Source organism: Canis lupus, chromosome 4 (assembly GCF_048164855.1).
Source record: "Canis lupus baileyi chromosome 4, mCanLup2.hap1, whole genome shotgun sequence".
In the NCBI taxonomy this organism is placed as follows: domain Eukaryota; kingdom Metazoa; phylum Chordata; class Mammalia; order Carnivora; family Canidae; genus Canis; species Canis lupus.
The window spans coordinates 74047631-74065383 of NC_132841.1; the positions used below are offsets into that span (position 1 = coordinate 74047631).

At 39.3% G+C, this 17753-nt stretch overlaps 1 protein-coding gene across 10 annotated transcripts in view; it reads left to right on the top strand.

Annotated features, from left to right (window-relative positions):
* Positions 1-9196, top strand: part of PRLR (prolactin receptor) — a 178629-nt gene extending 169433 nt beyond the window's left edge. For all 10 annotated transcript variants that reach the window (XM_072824927.1, XM_072824921.1, XM_072824920.1 and 7 more), the window contains one exon: positions 829-9196. In XM_072824927.1, the coding sequence (XP_072681028.1) occupies positions 829-1851 (1023 nt within the window). In that variant the 3' untranslated portion in view covers positions 1852-9196. The remainder of the gene's footprint in view (positions 1-828) is intronic.
* Positions 9197-17753: the final 8557 nt, after the last annotated feature.

Here is a 17753-nt window from a genome sequence, read left to right on the forward strand (position 1 = left end):
GCTTGTAGGTAATCACATTACCTCTCATCTTCAAAAGAACCCTGTTATTCCCATTTTACAGGTGGGGAAACTGAGGACCATAGAGCTGCTTGTCCAAAGTCGGAACCCTTTAATGAGCGATAGAGTCAAGATTTGGGTACCAGTACCTGACCTAAGTCAAGGGATCAGAAAGAAGAGTGAAAAACAGGAGGCAGGAGGCAGGAGGACTTAAGAAGGAGAACAGAGAGGAGGAGAGGGAAGAAACTGGGACAGGGATAAGGTGGGGGCAAAGAAGGGACCGGAAGTGGAGCAGAAGGAAAGGAAAGAGTAGGGGAGGAGGAGGAGGGAGGGGTAGAAAGAAGAGAAGAGGAAGAAGTAAAAAGAGGAGGAGTTGAGAGAGAAGGAAGAGGCAAGACTCTGCTTACCACTGCCAGACTCCAGAAGGCGGTGGAGTTGGTTAGGAGGCTAGTGCCCAGGTCTCATGGCCAGCGGGTCACAAAGCACCAAATGGTGGCATGAGCACCGTGGTTTTGGTGTCTCACAAACATCTTAGCTAATAGGTACGTGTTGATTATATGTGCATATACTTGCCCATTAAACTCATAATCATTATTGCTTAGAGAGACACGAAGTCAAAATCATGATTTGACTGAAAGAAAAATATGAGATGAGTAGCCGTACAGGAGGTGATCATAGACAGCCTGGTCCACAAACTTTGACATTCAGGAAATTTTGCTAGGCCACTAGCACATCCCATTTGCCCATAGGCAGGACCACGGGCTTGGCCATGATGCCGACAGGGAATGTTAGGAAGCTGACGGCCCTCTCTCCTTGTGTCTGTTTTACTAGAAGGGTAAATCTGAAGAACTACTGAGCGCACTGGGGTGCCAAGACTTCCCTCCCACTTCTGACTGTGAGGACTTGCTGGTGGAGTTTTTAGAAGTGGATGACAGTGAGGACCAGCAGCTGATGCCAGCGCATCCAAAAGAACATCCAGGGCAAGAGAGGAAGCCCACCCCCTTGGATCCAGACAGCGACTCTGGCCGGGGCAGCTGCGACAGCCCTTCCCTTCTGTCTAAAAAGTGTGAGGAAGCTCGGGCAGATCCCTCCGCATTTAACACTCCCAAGAGCGTTGAGAAGCCAGAGAACCCTCAAACAAATGTGACCTACACTTGGGGCTCCCGGAGCACAAGCTCGGAAGGCAAAATCCCCTACTTCGCTGCCGGCGGGTTCAAATCTTCAACATGGCCTTTGCCACAGCCCCCCAGCCAGCACAGCCCCAGGTCTTCTTACCACAACATTGCTGATGTGTGTAAGCTGAACATGGGCACGGCAGGTGCATCAGCCACTCTGCTGGACAAAACAGACACACGTGCTTTGAGATCTTCAAAAACCACTGAGACTGGAGGGGAGGAAAAGGCAGCTGAGCAGAGGGAAGTGGAAAGCTTCCATTCCAAGACTGACCAAGACACACCATGGCTGTTGCCCCAGGAGAAAACCCCTTTGATCTCTGTTAGGCCCTTGGATTACGTGGAGATTCACAAGGTCAACAAAGATGGAGCATTGTCGTTGCTCCCAAAACAGAAAGAGAACAGCGGCCAGGCAGAGAAGCCCAGCACTCCCGAAGCCAGTAAGGAGTATGCTAAGGTGTCCAGGGTGATGGATAACAACATCCTGGTGTTAGTGCAGGAGCCGCGAGCTCAAAACCTGGCTTCGTTTGAAGAACCAGCCAAGGAGGCTGCGCCGTCCCATCAACAGAATCAAGCTGAAGAAGACCTGGCCTCCTTCACCTCGGCACCAAGTGGCTGTGGACTCCAGCGGGCTGGGTTGGATTACCTGGATCCCACGTGTTTTATGCACTCCTTTCAGTGATACCTTGAGTACAGAATGATTGGTTAAAATGTGATTTTTTTTTTTCAGGTAACACTACAGAGTACAGGAAATGCACTCTACTAGAGAATGCTCGAGAATGTGGTTAGAATGACACTATACAGCCTGTAGTTCACTCCTCATGCTCCATTTTCAACCAGCTGCCTCTTTCTCCAACAGCTGATTCCAGAACAAATTGTTTTGTTTCCTGTGATTTGTAGATTGACTTTTTTTTTTTTTGCTATTAGTTATAAAATTCTGTGTTCAATGAAATAAAAGCACATTGTTTAGCATTCTTGAGGGACAGTGCCAACAAGTATATCCTCTGGAAGGGGCTTTCATGGTTTGGTATGCGACAGAAGGAAATGAAATACTCACCATTGCTTACCACAGGAAGATGAGAGATGTGAGAAAAAGGCCATGAAAACCGCTTTTGAAAACCAACAAACCTTTGCAAAACCTTTGCTTAACCTTTACATTCCTCTTTTATTTTATTCAGATTAGCCAAATACAACCCACTTAAAGAAAGAATACATTCCAGAATACCCGACACATTGTTTACATGGGTTCCTATCACCTTAGTGATACATTGCCAATATGCAAGCCAAAATGACGCCTCCAGTTTTTTTTTTCTTAAAATGGTTTGAATTTATTAAGCATGGATTTTTTTCCCCCTAAATTGTAATTTATTCTAAAGCCTCCAGAGAAAACCATTTTGGAGAGTGAAATTTTCTTACATGATAGGTAAATGAGCTCCATGTGGTAAATTCTTATAAAATCTTTTCCTGTTTCATTTCAGCATAAGAGATAATTTATTATACACCCTAGTCTTCAGTTAGGTTAAAAAAAAATCCCCAAAGACCAACTTTAATTTTAAAAGATAATCACAGCAGGATGGTAATGGAAATACTGCCTTACTGTACATACGAATTCTACTTTAATATAAGCCCGTAAGTTTCACAATGTATTTTTGAAGACTATTTTTCTATCACTTAGGTAAAATAAAAGACTATTTTCTATCTTCCCAGTACAGCTGTTTACGTATTTAGCGGGTACGGTATCTTCTGCTATGAGGTTATAATGAGTATTTGCAGTACATCATAGTATATGCAGTCCCTGTTTGTGGAGTAAAATGCCATAGCAACCCAAAGCCCATTGAGGAATATGAAGTGATCTGATTCTTTTCATCTCTGTGACACTGTAAACAGTCTCCAGCCTGAAGTTTTAGGGCTTTCCACAGACCAGAAATTACTTCTATAATTTAGGGCTACTCTGGGGCTTCTCCTCTTCCCTGGGTGAATATTCGTAAAACCACCACGAAAAGGTGAGTGATGACCTCTCACATACTGTTTCAGAGAGAACGTTTGGTTTGGTTTAGTTGTTCTGAGAAATCTTGGGCAGCAAAGAAAATGTAAGCAAAGCCAGGACTTAGTATCTCTCTGATGTAGGTCCATTTGCGAAATCTTGGCGAAAGCAGAGACACCACTCACACCAGAAGTGTTCACATGAAAGTTCTAAGGAAGCAGGCATCTGTGGAGTGGTGACAAGAGCTACAAAGGCCAGGGTATGGTAGTAAGAATCTCCAAGTCCGTTCCAAGGGCAGCCTTCCCGAGAGCATCCAAAAGCCTGGATCTGCATTTTGAAGAGAGCATTCATGACTCATAAAACCGCCTCCCTCTGTTTTTCATCTCATCTGATGGCAAATCCATTCTCTGTGTTGACCCCCTAGCTAAACACAGTGAATTTGAACTCACATCTGTGAGTTAAATATTCCACCCCAGCAAGCCCATGCAGACAGGAACTAGGCTCCAAGGTGGCCTAATGTTTGAAGCTGAACACATTGCTGGGGCTTCCAGAATTGCAAAGGTAAATAGATCTGAGTTCCCTTCTCCCAGTATAGACTAGCATAAGGAACGAAGGGAAAATTTGGAAAGTTGTCCAAGTTCATTCATGCCCTAGGTCCTTGCTAGCCTGAGGTGTGCCCTGAGGACCAGCTCTGTCAGCATCCCCTGGCACTGCTAGCAATGCAGAATCTTGGCTCCCCTGCCAGACCCACAGAATAAGAATCTGCATTTTACTAAGATCCTCAGAGAATTCATGTGTACGGTGAAGTTTGAGAAGCCCTGCCCCTTGTAACCATTTCCACTAACAGTGTGTTAGTGCCTGGAAACAATTCTCTCTTGGAAATACAAGTCAGGTCAAACTTACACTCGATGACACCCTATGTAAGGAGAAGGCATACTTTAAAAAAAAAAAAAATCCACTTGGGATTTAAATTTACAGAATGATTGAGAATGACTTGCAAAAGTACACACAACTCCAAGAGGGCCCAGGAATATATTCCACCTGGAATGAAAGTCTCTGCCTTTCAAGGCCAGTGCAGATCAAACTTTTCCCCAAATAGCTCATTCTTCTCCAAAATGTATATCAATCACTCTGATCATTCAAAAATTCAAAAATAATCTGTTTTGATATATGACTTGGAATGCGTGATAAAAGATATTATGGTTAAAATCTCACCTTGGACTAAATGCCAAAGATACCCCAGTTAGCCACTCTTTAAGTAAGCCCAAGTTACATTCTATGGTTAATTAACACTTTTTATTTGAATTAAACAGCAGGGTTGTGTTTTGTTTTGTTTTGTTTTTCATCTTCTGGCCTATTTGCTATCAAGGAGGCAGCTAGTGCAGTGGAAGGATGAAGACCGGGGGTCAAGAGACCCAGGCTCTAGTCCTAGCTATGCTGCCTTAGAACAATTGCCTTTCCTGGGCCTCAGTTTTCTCGGGAGGAAATGTCATCTCTAATATCCTTTCAAACTCTGGCTCCTTGATTCCATGACTCACTATTTTCCAGCAAAGATCATTTTCCCAGTGCTTTGATTGTAAGTGAGCTAAAAATTAATTGCCCTTCATCATAGACAGGCAACTACTCTCCAGTGATGTGCTTTTTTGATTTCTCTTTTAAATCATCAGTTCCAGTCGTTCTTAACATATTGCCCATGCATGTCATAAATTACATATGTATGGGATCAGAGTCTAAGATAACATGCAAGTATGTGTCAGGAGAAGAGGCATGAGATTTTCTTAAAAAACACATATTGAAGGAGACTCTAATTTTTAGAAAAACAATCTTTTACTGAATCAAGCCATGATTACTTTTTGCTAAGTCCAACAGCCCAAAATCTCTTTTCTTATATCTGGCTGCAGCTTCTGGTTTTTTCCTTCTTTTTGATGCATTATAAACCATTATTGCACCATTGGCTCTGAATTATAAAAAGTCATGTTTTTATAAACAAACACCTGAATATTCAAGTTACAAAGCACATGGAGATGGGCTAGCCAATGGGTGATTTATGGAAGCTTATAACCCAACCTGCAAGATGTTCTCTGGTCAGTTTTAATGAACGGGTTTAAGGAACCTCAGTGTGAGCACAAGTTATTATCAGCTGCGTCCCTGACATTTAACAGAATGTCCATTCTCCTAAGTGCCTAAGACCAATCCTGGTAGGCGGGTATGTACCAAAAACTTGCTTTCGCTGGTTTGGTCCAAAGTGGGTCAATTTCTTACCACCTATATTAGATCGAGGAGTTTGACCTCTTGTCCTGTAGAGCCCAACTGAATCGGAAAATCCAATGAGTTCATGAGCTCCAGGATGCAGTTTGGCTGTGGAGGAAATCCGGCTCTTTCTTGAAATTCTCCACTGTTGCAGTCACTTGCAGAAAGACTTGGCCCTGCCTTTAGTAACTTCTCTATCTCCTTAGTGTAGACAAGAAAGAAACAGATTTGTACATATTTTACAAAGTGCCTTTCTTTACTTTTATAAAAAAAAAGTTTTGTTTTTTCAAGAAAAGTGTATCAATTAGAAAGTAAATTTTACTTGTTTTATGTAAATGAATGGAGAAACCAGAAAGGGAATGACAAAATGGTCTAAGGTCCAACCAGCAACTGTTCAGTGGATTTTTTAATTTATTGCTTAACTGAATTACCATAAAGCTGATGTGAATGATGTAACTTATTTTGTCTGATAAGAAATTGACTCTGGCTAGGATTCGGGGATATGCCTGCCACCCTGTGATTCGAGACTCTTCACTTTAAAAACATACCCATATGCTTTTGAATGCCTTTGAATTGCATACCTGGGCCAGAAAAGGACAATGCATGCAGAGTGGAACCTTGCACACATACAGAAACATGTAAATGGCTCCGGATTACCACCCCCCAGTGATGCTAACATAGATTTGCCATTGATGAAAGCCTCATGTGTACTTCAATGAACAAATTTCTTGTTCTGCCCTTTCGGCTCAAGTACAATAGTATTGTTGCTGGAGTAGTGGGCTGAGCACCCAATTTGCAGGTCTAGGTCACATGGCTGCCACTCAACAGACTATGCAACTTTACGCAAGTCCTTTAAACTCTAGCCACCAATTTTCTGACCTGTTAAATAAGTAGGTTGGCCTAAAATGTTTGTAAGCCCCCTCCAGCTCTAACTGTCCTTGATTCTCATGATCAAGTAAGATCCAAGGTTTCAAAGGCCCAGGTGCAATGCAGGAAAGTATATGACATGCCGTCACCCTGATACTGCACGGGGTTAAAACGTTTAAGAGAAACATGGACATCTATTGGTCTATATCAGATTGACTTGCTTTAACATCCTGGCTTTTTTTCTTCTTAACTATCCATACTTAGAGGCTTTTTTTTCTTCTGCTCTAGGGCCTGTATTTTTCCTGAGAGTTAATTTTGTACACTAGCAACCATAGGAAACTAAGGTCTTCATAACAATGGCCTTGGCCCTGCAAAGGACTAAGTCACATGTTAAATCAGTCACACAGATATCACGGTGAAGGTTGAGAGTCATTAGTCACCTCATTTAGAGATTTGCATACTTAGAAATTCCAGCTGAATTAATTAATTAATTAATTCAAAGGCCGTTAACAAACCCAAGCTAAGTCGATGACTCAGTTCTGGAAGTCTTAAGGAGAAATGTAACAATACAAAATGATTGCCTGAGAACCTATGTTCTAACCAGAAGTTCCATTTATAATTATGGCCTGGGGTTACTCCATGAATACCAGATATATTACTAACCAATCATATAGGAATTCTCTCCCTAGGCTTGTGTATTTCCATAAGGTGATTTGAGGTCTGAGATCATCATGGTATCCCTTTCAATGAACAGGGAGAAAAAAAAAAAAAAAGATGTAGAAAATAGGACATTTCCAGAGGTTTGGGCATCTCAGCATTCCACAAAATGCCAACAGTAGCCTGCTAAACCCAAATTATATTGGACAAAGTGAATCTGTAAACTATTCAGTGTTCTGAGCTTATGGCTAAGAGATGTATATAATTCACAACACCATATGCCCGTCATTGTCTTATCCGCCTCCATTCCTTTGATTTATGCTCTAATCTCAAGTCAAAAGGCACCGAGACGTGTAAAATAGAAAACATATCCCGTTTATGTGACTGTGGTCAATAGATAGAGAGACCCTTAGCCAATCGTATTCTATTAACTTCTATCAACTTTTTATCTGCTCCCGATTAAATAAAAAAACAACCACCATAAAATCTTTGGCTAGTGAAGTGGTAATATCAAAAATAGCCTTTACTAGTTATGTTTAAATTATGCTTCAGCTGGATAAACTTCAAAATACAGAGTTTTTCCATGCAAATTTCACAAATCCTGGAGAAAAAAAAATCTTGTTATTATGTTATCTGAAATCAAAAATCTGTAGGGCAAAGATAGCTCTGAAAAATAATTTGTTTTATAAAATCTCTAATAAGGTGTTTCGAATTTTCAAAAGTAACTACCTCCCCTTCTTGTCCTACTGTCCTTCCTCCGAAGCTGCTTATTGTTTAGAAATGAAAGGTATCACGTCTCATGCTTTGACTGTTTTTCAATGGCATATTTAATGTATACTGGCCATGTGACATTCCTAACTTGAAAATAACTGTTATGTTATTTTATATTATATTGCTTTATGTGGTTCAAAACTGTTTGATGCATTGAAATATATTATCCTTGTATTGTGAGATTCATCATGTGATATAAATGAAAATAATTATATAATGGCTTATAATCTATTTTTGTGTATTTCAATATGATTGTGTCTATGTCTGTAAAACAAAAGTGAAAAAAATGTAATCATTTATTTCTGTTGAGGCTGCGAATGTATTACTTTTTTTCTTAACCTTTGTCTAGAAGTAGTGTCATATGCCATTGTACAGCTGATCTGGGGTGTTGAGTGTTTAGAGTACAATCCAACCATTGTTTGAAAGTCAACTCTCAGCTTTGCTTCATGTGACTTCTTGATAACTTCTTGAGTGTTGGTTGCATCATGAGGCTTGCTTTTGTGCTCATTCATTTTAAACAAATTTATAAGAGTCTCATGTGGAAACCAAAGCAATCTAGAACCAGCCTGTTGTGTGATCTGTGTCTTCTGTAAAGCCATATTGAAGCAAAGACTATGTAGTAGCAAAAGGTTCCACATTTTCAGAGCTTTCACTACCTCTGCTTTTTCTCTTTCCCTAGAAAATAACAAGCAAAATTCTTCAACATGAAGTGGGAAATTAGATAATAAGTTGCTGGGGATTGGTTTTGTTTTGTTTTGTTTTGTTTTTACATGAAAATACACCTTCTAATTCACCACTTTGTAGGTTTATGCTAGGTTTTCTCAATAACCAGTTTTATATTTTATAAAAACTGGCTGAAGAATAAAAGCCAGAAAGAATACTTAGTAAATCACCAGATGAAAAAACCAACAAAACCATAGAGTGTAGATTTTTTTCCTAATGATGAGTCACCTCAAGTTGTTCACTCAAAGCCATGATAATATTTCTCACTATTTGATTTCTCCAACACCCCTAGAAATAGATATTTTCCTTATTTGATTTTAGCCATCAAATATATTACAGTATGGGAAAAGCCAGCCATATATCAGAAATAGTCTTGTTTCAATTTAAAAACACATTTCTACATGTACTTATTGTACTTTTTTTCTTTTTAGCCTTAAAGAATTTTAGAGGACTGTAGTTGTCTGATTTATCTTGCATTTCTAATTCTGTAAATCTTTGGTTATTGCACATTGTATTCCATTTTTCCATGGATTTATTCATTGGCCTCCTTTTATTTTGAGGGGACAACACGGACCGTTATATTTTCGTCAGTAGTATGGGAAATCTGCTAACTGCTATTGTTATAACGTCCTCATTTTTACTGCACGCCAAAAACAATGCTTGCCAAACAAAATCTTGGACATTCCAGTATAATATGGTCATTATATTTCTGTTCATGTTATTGACAATACCCAGTTCGGTGCCTGGCTCAATAAATGTTTATTTCCCTTGCCTACCCTTCCTTTACTTTTATTTGACATGTAAATAAGCAGAATAACATGTGCGTGTCTGAAACAATTTTCTTGAGGCATTTTTGCTGCTAAGGGATCTATAATCTGGAAATCGTTGGGGTAAATTGGACCAAAACAATTATCCTCCTTTATCTTCCTCCTTCCATATGATTGCGAAACATACTTTCCTTTCTTCCCCTCCAGCCCCCCCACCCCCCCACCCCCGCCTGTCACTTTCACATGAGAAGCTGCTAAAAATAAAGATGGAAGGAGCAACATGGAGACCAAACCAGAGGAGCTTGCTTAACTATTGTAAAATAAAGGAAAGACCAAACCATTTTTGAAAATGCAGTTCTTTTGAATGGCATGATTCATCCACATTGCTAACATTGTTTCTAACAGAATCCTTTGGATTATGTGTAAAATGATCACCTTTGCTTTTTAATGGATCTAGATCTAGAAACCTTCACCAACTGTCCATGCTTGTGTTAAGAATTAGGAAATAAAAAAAAAAAAAGAATTAGGAAATAGTTGGGGGGTCTGCTTTACAGATTCTTCTCTGCCCCCTAATTCTTTCCTATCAGGTCTCACAGGAGCAATAAGGAATTTCTTATCTGAGTGTCACACTCCAAATGGCTTCCATCAAAGAACCACCGACTCTCCCATGCTTATGTGGGTGCCACTTGCCTTAAACTCTTGGGCACACTCTTACTTGTAAACTAAAAAATTTGGAGTGCCAGTCACCAGACACAGCATTCATATAATTAGTGACAAGCTGGAGAACAACGGAGCCAACTTTCCAGAATTATCGTATGCACGTTCCTGAAAGAAAAATTATTTTTGCCACTTCTTGCCAGAATCACATCTGAAACCTTAACCTCACCAGACTTCCTACAACTTACTAATCAGGTTTGATACATTCGAAATCTTCCCTCTTTTTTAGGGACTGATATAGTTTCCATTTAATAGGAATCTTGAAATGTTGCAGGTTGGGGGCAGGGTGGGACTGGGCAGGAGTATAGGAAATAGGGGTATTGATGAGGCCCCAAAAGGGACCCCACTGGCCAGGGAAGCAGATTCCTGCTACATTTACCTCTAAGAGTCCCTCCAGACCACACAGGGGAGACTGAACCCATTCTCGGTGTTGGAAAAGCATATTCTACTTTGGAGATCTCAACACCTAAAATGGAATTCTTTTATCTACAACCTCCCCCACCTTCCCCACCTCACCCCTCAACTTCTGCTGCCCGCAAACAAGTGTCAAGCATTTTTCTTTTATTATGATCAGGTTCACATGAAAACTTAGGCTGACAACCAGACTTGAAACACAGATATTTTTATGAACGTGATAAAAAAAATTTTTTTAAAGGCTAAAGACATCAAATAAAACACCACATAGATGTAGGTTGGTGAACACTGAAATAAGAGAAGGGGGCTCAGGAATTTTTATTACTGTATTTATGAATGTGCTTGAAAGAATTTGTAAATGTCACAGCTACTTTAAAGTGACACACATTCACTCCATAAATTATTAAAAATTACAAAGTGAGCTTAAACGACACTGGCCAGTAGTTCTACTTAACATGATCGATATTACTATTGTTACTGTACTATGTAAACTTATGGTGTTTTTCTTATCTTTCTTCAGAGCAACTGCTTTTGCAATGGTAACAATGCTTAAAGTGAAGCAATAAATTACTTCCTGAGCAATGGCTTTGTAGGGTCTTTTTATATACATGTGAAACATGTATTTTATGAAAATACAACTTTGGGAAGTTTTCCTTTGCTTCCACATACTTTATTAGGACTTTTTTTTTTTTTTTTTTTTTAAAGAAATAGAAGAGGCCCCTGGGTGGCTCAGTCGGTGAAGGGTCTCAACTCCTGAATTCAGCTCAGGTCAAGATCTCAGGGTCCTCAGATCCAGCCCTGCTGCCTAGGGCTCCAGAGAGTCGGCTGGAGATTCCTCTTCCCTCTGCCCCTCCTCTCTCTCCAAAAATAAATAAATGAATGAATAAATGAAGGGGAAAATGTCATGCAAAGCCCTTCTGGAAACAAAATACATAGTCACATGCTGAAATATTTGAGAATACTCTTCAAAGGCATTTATTTCAGGCATGCTCTTTTGTGATTGTCTTTCAACACCTTCTCTGTATTTTATTTTAATTAATTAATTAATTAATTTTTTGCTGAATCTAAATCAAAACTGACATCTTGCTTCAAACTCAGGTCAGTACTCTATCTTCCTTTCCACAGCCCTCAAGCCCCCCAGTCTTTATCCATGTGCCAGACTCCAGGCTAAAAAATGCAAACATGCTTGGAAGCATCCAGAAGTTCCTTGGGCCTTCTGGGATCAACCAAAAACAATCAAAAGGAGAGTTCCCAAATCTGATAGACAACCGACTTTCCCAAGTGAAGCGTGAAGCTTAAACCACAAATCTCAGAGCCAAAAAAATCCACATTTTCTTATGTTCCCTTCTTCCTGCCTAGAATTATCCTATTTCTTCACTTAAAACTTCAGTTGTGTGGGACACCTGGGTGGCTCAGCAGTTGAGCGTCTGCCTTTGGCTCAGGGCATGGTCCCGGAGTCCTGGAGTCCAGGCACCCAGTCCCACATGGGACTCCCTGCAAGGAGCCTGCTTCTCCCTCTGCCTGTGTCTCTGCCTTTCTCTTTCTGTGTCTCTCATGAATAAATAAATAAAATCTTAAAAAAAAAAATTTCAGCTGTGATTTGATCTCCTACATAGTGTATTGTATTTATTATATAAGATAGTTCATACACACTTGAAAATTATTGAGGGTGATATAACAAAGACTCATTTGCCCACACCCAAATTTCACAAATATTAACATTTTATTCTGTTCCTGACCTTAAAAAAAAAAAGGGAAACATCACAGATGTAGTAGTATACATCTCTCAATAACCAAATTCTCAACCTCCCTTTCCAGTGGCAACTAGTTGTGTATCCTTTCTGGCCATGTTAAAAATGCATTTACCTCATATGTATGTACCCATAAAAATATATATATCATTATCCTGAGTGCCTATGAATTTTACATAGATAATAACATATATCATTATGTACCTCCATTTTTTTTTCATTCAGCATTGGGTTTTTGAAATCCAAATAGCTTCACCTTAATGGATGTATCTGTGTATAGTTGCATACATATATACAATTTATTTGTTAATCCCTATGTTAATCAACTTTCCATTTCCACTATTACCAATGACTCTGCAAGAAACATTTTATGCAATCTTCACTTTTTAAGAATTTGCCATATTTTCTCTAGGATATATGTCTAGGGGTGTAACTGTTGGGTTATATGGAACATGACTATTCTCCGAAACAGTTGTACCCATAAATATCCCTGTCAGCTGTGTAGGAGATGATTCCTTCCTTAATCATTACTTGAGATTGTCAGATATGTGATAATTTGATGATCATTAAATGATACATTATGGCTGTTTTAACTTTCATTGTCCTAATTAATTTGTCCTGCATCTGAATAACTCATCCTTTACCTGCTTATCTTTTTTTAAAAGATTTTATTTATTTATTTATTTATTTATTTATTTATTTATTTATGAGAGACAGAGACAGAGAGAGAGGCAGAGACACAGGCAGAGGGAAAAGCAGGCTCCATTCAGGGAGCCTGATGTGGGATTTGATCCCGGGTCTCCAGGATCAAGCCCTGAGCCGAAGGCAGGTGCTAAACCGCTGAGCCACCCAGGGATCCCCTACCTGCTTATCTTTTATGTCATCTTTGTCATCTGCCAACTTTCTACATAAGTCTGAGTCCAACATTGGACATCTATTCCAGCCCAGCAGTTGGTTGATCTATCCTTGCCCCGATGGTCCCTGTTCTATTACCCCAGCTTTATCCAGTCTTGTTATCTGGTAAATTAATTCCTATACTTCCACCTGTTCTTCAGAATTACTCAGGCCATTCTTGCCACTTATTTATCATGTGAATTTTGAGATAGACCTATCAACTTTCAAAAAAAAAAAAAAAACTCATGCTGGGAATTATATTACGTTAATTGAATTTATGCGTTAATTCTGGAAGACGTTAGAGCTGTGTTGTAATACTGTGTCCTGATCGTGAACATTGTTTACCACTTTATTCACTATGATCTTTAGTAAAGCTTTATGCTATCCTTCATAAATATCTGCTTGTGTTTTTGGAGTTTCATTCCTAGGCACCGTAAAATTTTTGTTGCTATTCTAAGCAGTATTTTTTTATTATTTTATTCTGAGAAGTTGTTGCTTATATATAGAAATCATTAACTTTAAATACTGATTCTCAATCCTGAAGCCTCATTGAACTTGTAATTTGTAGGTTTTCTTGGATTTTTCATTTTTACAATGATATCATCAGAATGTAACAACTTTGTTTCTTCTTTTCCTTTTTTTTTAAGATTTATTTATTTATTCATGATAGACATAGAGAGAGAGGCAGAGACACAGGAGGAGGGAGAAGCAGGCTCCATACCAGGAGCCCGAGGTGGGACTCGATCCTGGGACTCCAGGATTGCACCTGGGACAAAGGCAGGTGCCAAGCCGCTGAGCCACCCAGGGATCCCTTGTTTCTTCTTTTCCAGTCCTTATACTTCTTATAGCTTCTTGATCTATTTCTTAGAGTTGGATTTCCAGTACAATGTTGAAGGAAGTGAACATTCTTTTTCCTGACTTTAAAGAGAATTTTACCAAAAGTTCACCATTAATTATAGGGTTTCCTGTGTATATTTTACAGATACTTTTACATATATTAAGGAAATTCCTTTCTATCCCTAATTTGCTACTAATTTCATATTTTGAATTGGTGTTAAAAGCTCTACATCTACTGATAACAATTTTTTTCTACATCTACTGATATGAAAATGTGGCTTTCCCCTTTTATTTGGCTAATATATAAGTCATTACAGAGAATTAATTTAGAGAGAAGCAGAAGGAGACAGAGAGAAACAAACTCCCTGCTGAGCATGGAGCCCAAGTCTGGGTTCCACCTGAGGACCCTGAGATCATGACCTGAGCCAAAATAAATCAAAAGTTGGTTGTTCACTGACTGGGTCACCCGGGAGCCCCAAGACCTTCCTTTCAACACAAATCTTCCTCAATTATCTATCAGTCTTTGGACCATACCCATTACTAAACAGCACTTGATGAGTGTTGTGTACCAGGCACTGTACCAGGATACAGGAAGCATTATGGATGTGCTCTCTGTCTCCCTGGGCATCACACTCTAGTCCAGGAGCCTGAGATAATCATTGTGTGTCCAGCTCTCCAGACTGACTTTTTAAAAATATTAAGTCTAATAATTCCAAATGAGCCTAATCCAAAGAGTTCATCCTAATAAATAAAGTAAAGGACGTTGACTCTGCACCTTTTTTCAAGAAAACCAGTGCTGCATGAAACTCTAAGGGTTATGGTATCTGAGCACATCTGCAAGCAGTTATTTCCTTTAACACATCTGCCATTTCTTTACTTCATTCTGAACATCCTCTCTGTCCTCCTTCATAATCTATTCACTGTGGGATACCTGAAATACGAGTTTTTTAGTAACTTGGGTTTTATCTGAAATCCTTCCAAAATTTTCCGTTTCGTTCAACTCCAGGATTCCTAAGCAAGTTAGGAAAGAGAAAGGATCACTTTGGAAAAGTTGTTATTTATCCTCAGTAATTCTTATGGACCTTGCTCTGTCATTAGCAGAAGTACTAGGATCAAAGAGCAAAGTTCACTCAGACTTAACTGATAAGTCATTAGCAAACCTATGTACCCACACACACAAAAAAAAACCTATAATTATTAACTTGACAACAGAATTTGTCAAGTTAATAATTTTCCCCATTACTTCCCCATGGTTTCCCCATTGTTTCCATAATTATCAATTATCTTTTTCGTGGAGAGTCTCCAATATTATCCAAACTGATAAAATATATTCTCAAGCTTCAAAGTAATTCATTATCTGAGAAATAGAGACGGCAAGCCTCTTAATTGACATCCTGCCCCTTCTATTTACCAGTCATGTGAACTGGGATCCTTTCTCATCTTTTCCAGTCATGTATATAATGGAGAAAATTATACCTAATCTGTGTGAAAGAAAGAGAAGAAAAAGACCCAAAGCAGATGTCTCTTTAAGTCCTAATAACTCAGAAATAACATCTGTTTAATAGTAATTTTGCCTGCAAATCTAGGGTCAGATCTTGGATTGCAAATTCAGGTGACTCCTAAGACGGAGGATGAAGATCTATCTGAGGCAATTTAAGCTTGTCCCTCAGCCAGCTTTCAGATTCAGTGGATATCACTGTACTTACACAGTGGTCAAAAGACCCACCATCTTAGAAAACAGTCTTTTGCAATATTCGTTGACGGCTTCTTAGTGGAGTGCATTTTAAATGTACATAAATTCTGACCTAGAAACCCCTCTTCAAGCATTTATCAAAAGGGGGAAAATACAGTTGGTTTAGAGCACAAAATTCTATGCCCTAGGATGATGCAGTAAATACAGTTGTCTGTCAATAGGGACTTCCTAAGTGAGATATATGGAAACTTCCAACTTCTTCAACATGTAAAGAGCTTACAAGTTGTCACTGCCATCCTTATAGGAAGCTAGACAAATGGAAAATGAATCACTTTTCTTGAGCCCATCGGGGAAGTGAAGTTGCAGAATGACTTGTCACAGTGAAATCTAGGGACACGGGCAAATTCTGCAAGTCACGCCTAGACTTTCTTTACCTGGAGCAGGAGCCACCGAGGTCATAACTGGTAGAAACACTTAAACAGTAATTTGGACAAATAGCTGGAGACTGAGTGTGGACTAGCATGAGAATGAGAAGCTCCCTGGTTGCCAGAGTCATAGGAGGACCCCAAAGTGTTATGAGTCATACCTACAGCAGGAATATCACTACGCTGTCAAAGTTTCATTGCTCTGGCTGGGAAAGGGGAAGAATAATCATTGTGAAATATGTTCAGAGGCTTCACATTAACAAGGATCTATTCTCTGGGGGAAATGACTTGATCAGAGCTCTATGTCTGCTATGTGAAGGGCATTTCTCCCACTCCAGCCCCTTCTCTGCTTCCTACCTCACCCAAGAGAGAGAGAAAAAAAGAAGAAAGTCAAGGTTTCAAGGAAATAGATTGGGAAAACTAAGGCCAGGGAGGAGAGCAGACAGTAGGAGATATATATATATGCTACTGGAGAAACGCGTATGAAGGACACAGTCCAGAGACATAGGCCCACTAATGACAGATCTAATCATAAGATTTTAGGGCTCATAACAATGAATTACAAAAAACTGCCAGATCTTAACTCCATTTAAGGAGCTCTTAAGGGAAGCCCAAGACAACAGGGAATACAAAAATCAAGGACTCTGCAAGTATGTGAATCTTCTGGCACCTACAGCTACAGCAAACACGAAACACATCCCAACTTCTAACCAGATTAGCATAAAACCTCACACTAAAGACTTATTCACCAGAGGTCCTCTTACCCAGTGCAGCATGCAAATGATGCAAATGATGCTAAACTGATAGGGAAAAAAAAAATAGCCTGTAGAGACAAAACATTAGAGCCAGACTCAGATATAGCACAAATTTTGGAATTATTAGACAATTTAAAGTAACTATGATTAATATGTTAAGGGCTCTTATGGAAAACGCAGACATTACATAATATCAAATGGATCATGTAAGCAGAGAGAAGGAAGCTCTAAGAAAGAATCAAAAGGAAATGTTCGGAATCAAAAGCATTGTAACAGAAATGAAGAATATCTCTGATGGGCTCATGGGCAGACTGGACCTGGCTGAGGAAAGAATTCATGAACTCAAAGATAAGTAATAGAAACTTGCTGGATTAAAATGCAGCGAGAAAAGAAGAGTCAGGAAGGGCACATCACAGAACCTCCGAGACCTGTCCAACAATTTCGAAAAGTGTAATATATGTGTAATTGAAATAACAGCAGGAAAAGAAACACCAGACCATTAATGGCCAAAGAATTTTCCACAATTAAATAAAACAGATTAGTGGAATATTGTGAAAGAAGTGGGAATCGTGACTCAGATCTGTATTTTTTGCCTAAAAAGCTGTATTATTGACTATGCAGATTATGAAATGGTGTATGTATACACAGGTGTACACATGTAATAAAGGATTTTTTGGAAGAATCTCTGCTAATATATAACTGTCTGATCTGTTGCAGTTTTTACTTTCATCCTTATGCTTTTCTAAATTTGAGTCTGTTTCCACAAAAGAACGTATCCCATATTAAGGTAACCAGAATAAATGTTTTCCCTTTAATTATGTTTTTAAAGATTTATTTATTTGAGAGAGAGAATGCGCACACACACATTCATGGATGAGTCAGGGGAGGGGCAGAGGAAGAGGGAGAGAAAGAGAGAGAATCTCCCACAGACTCCCTACTGAGCAGGGAGCCAGAGGTGGGGCTCGATCTCAAGACCCTAAAATGATGACCTGAGCTGAAACCAAGAGTCAGACGCTTAACTGGCTGAGTCGCCCAGGGGCGCCTATTTTCCCTTTTAAATAAAGAAGGTAAACTTCTCA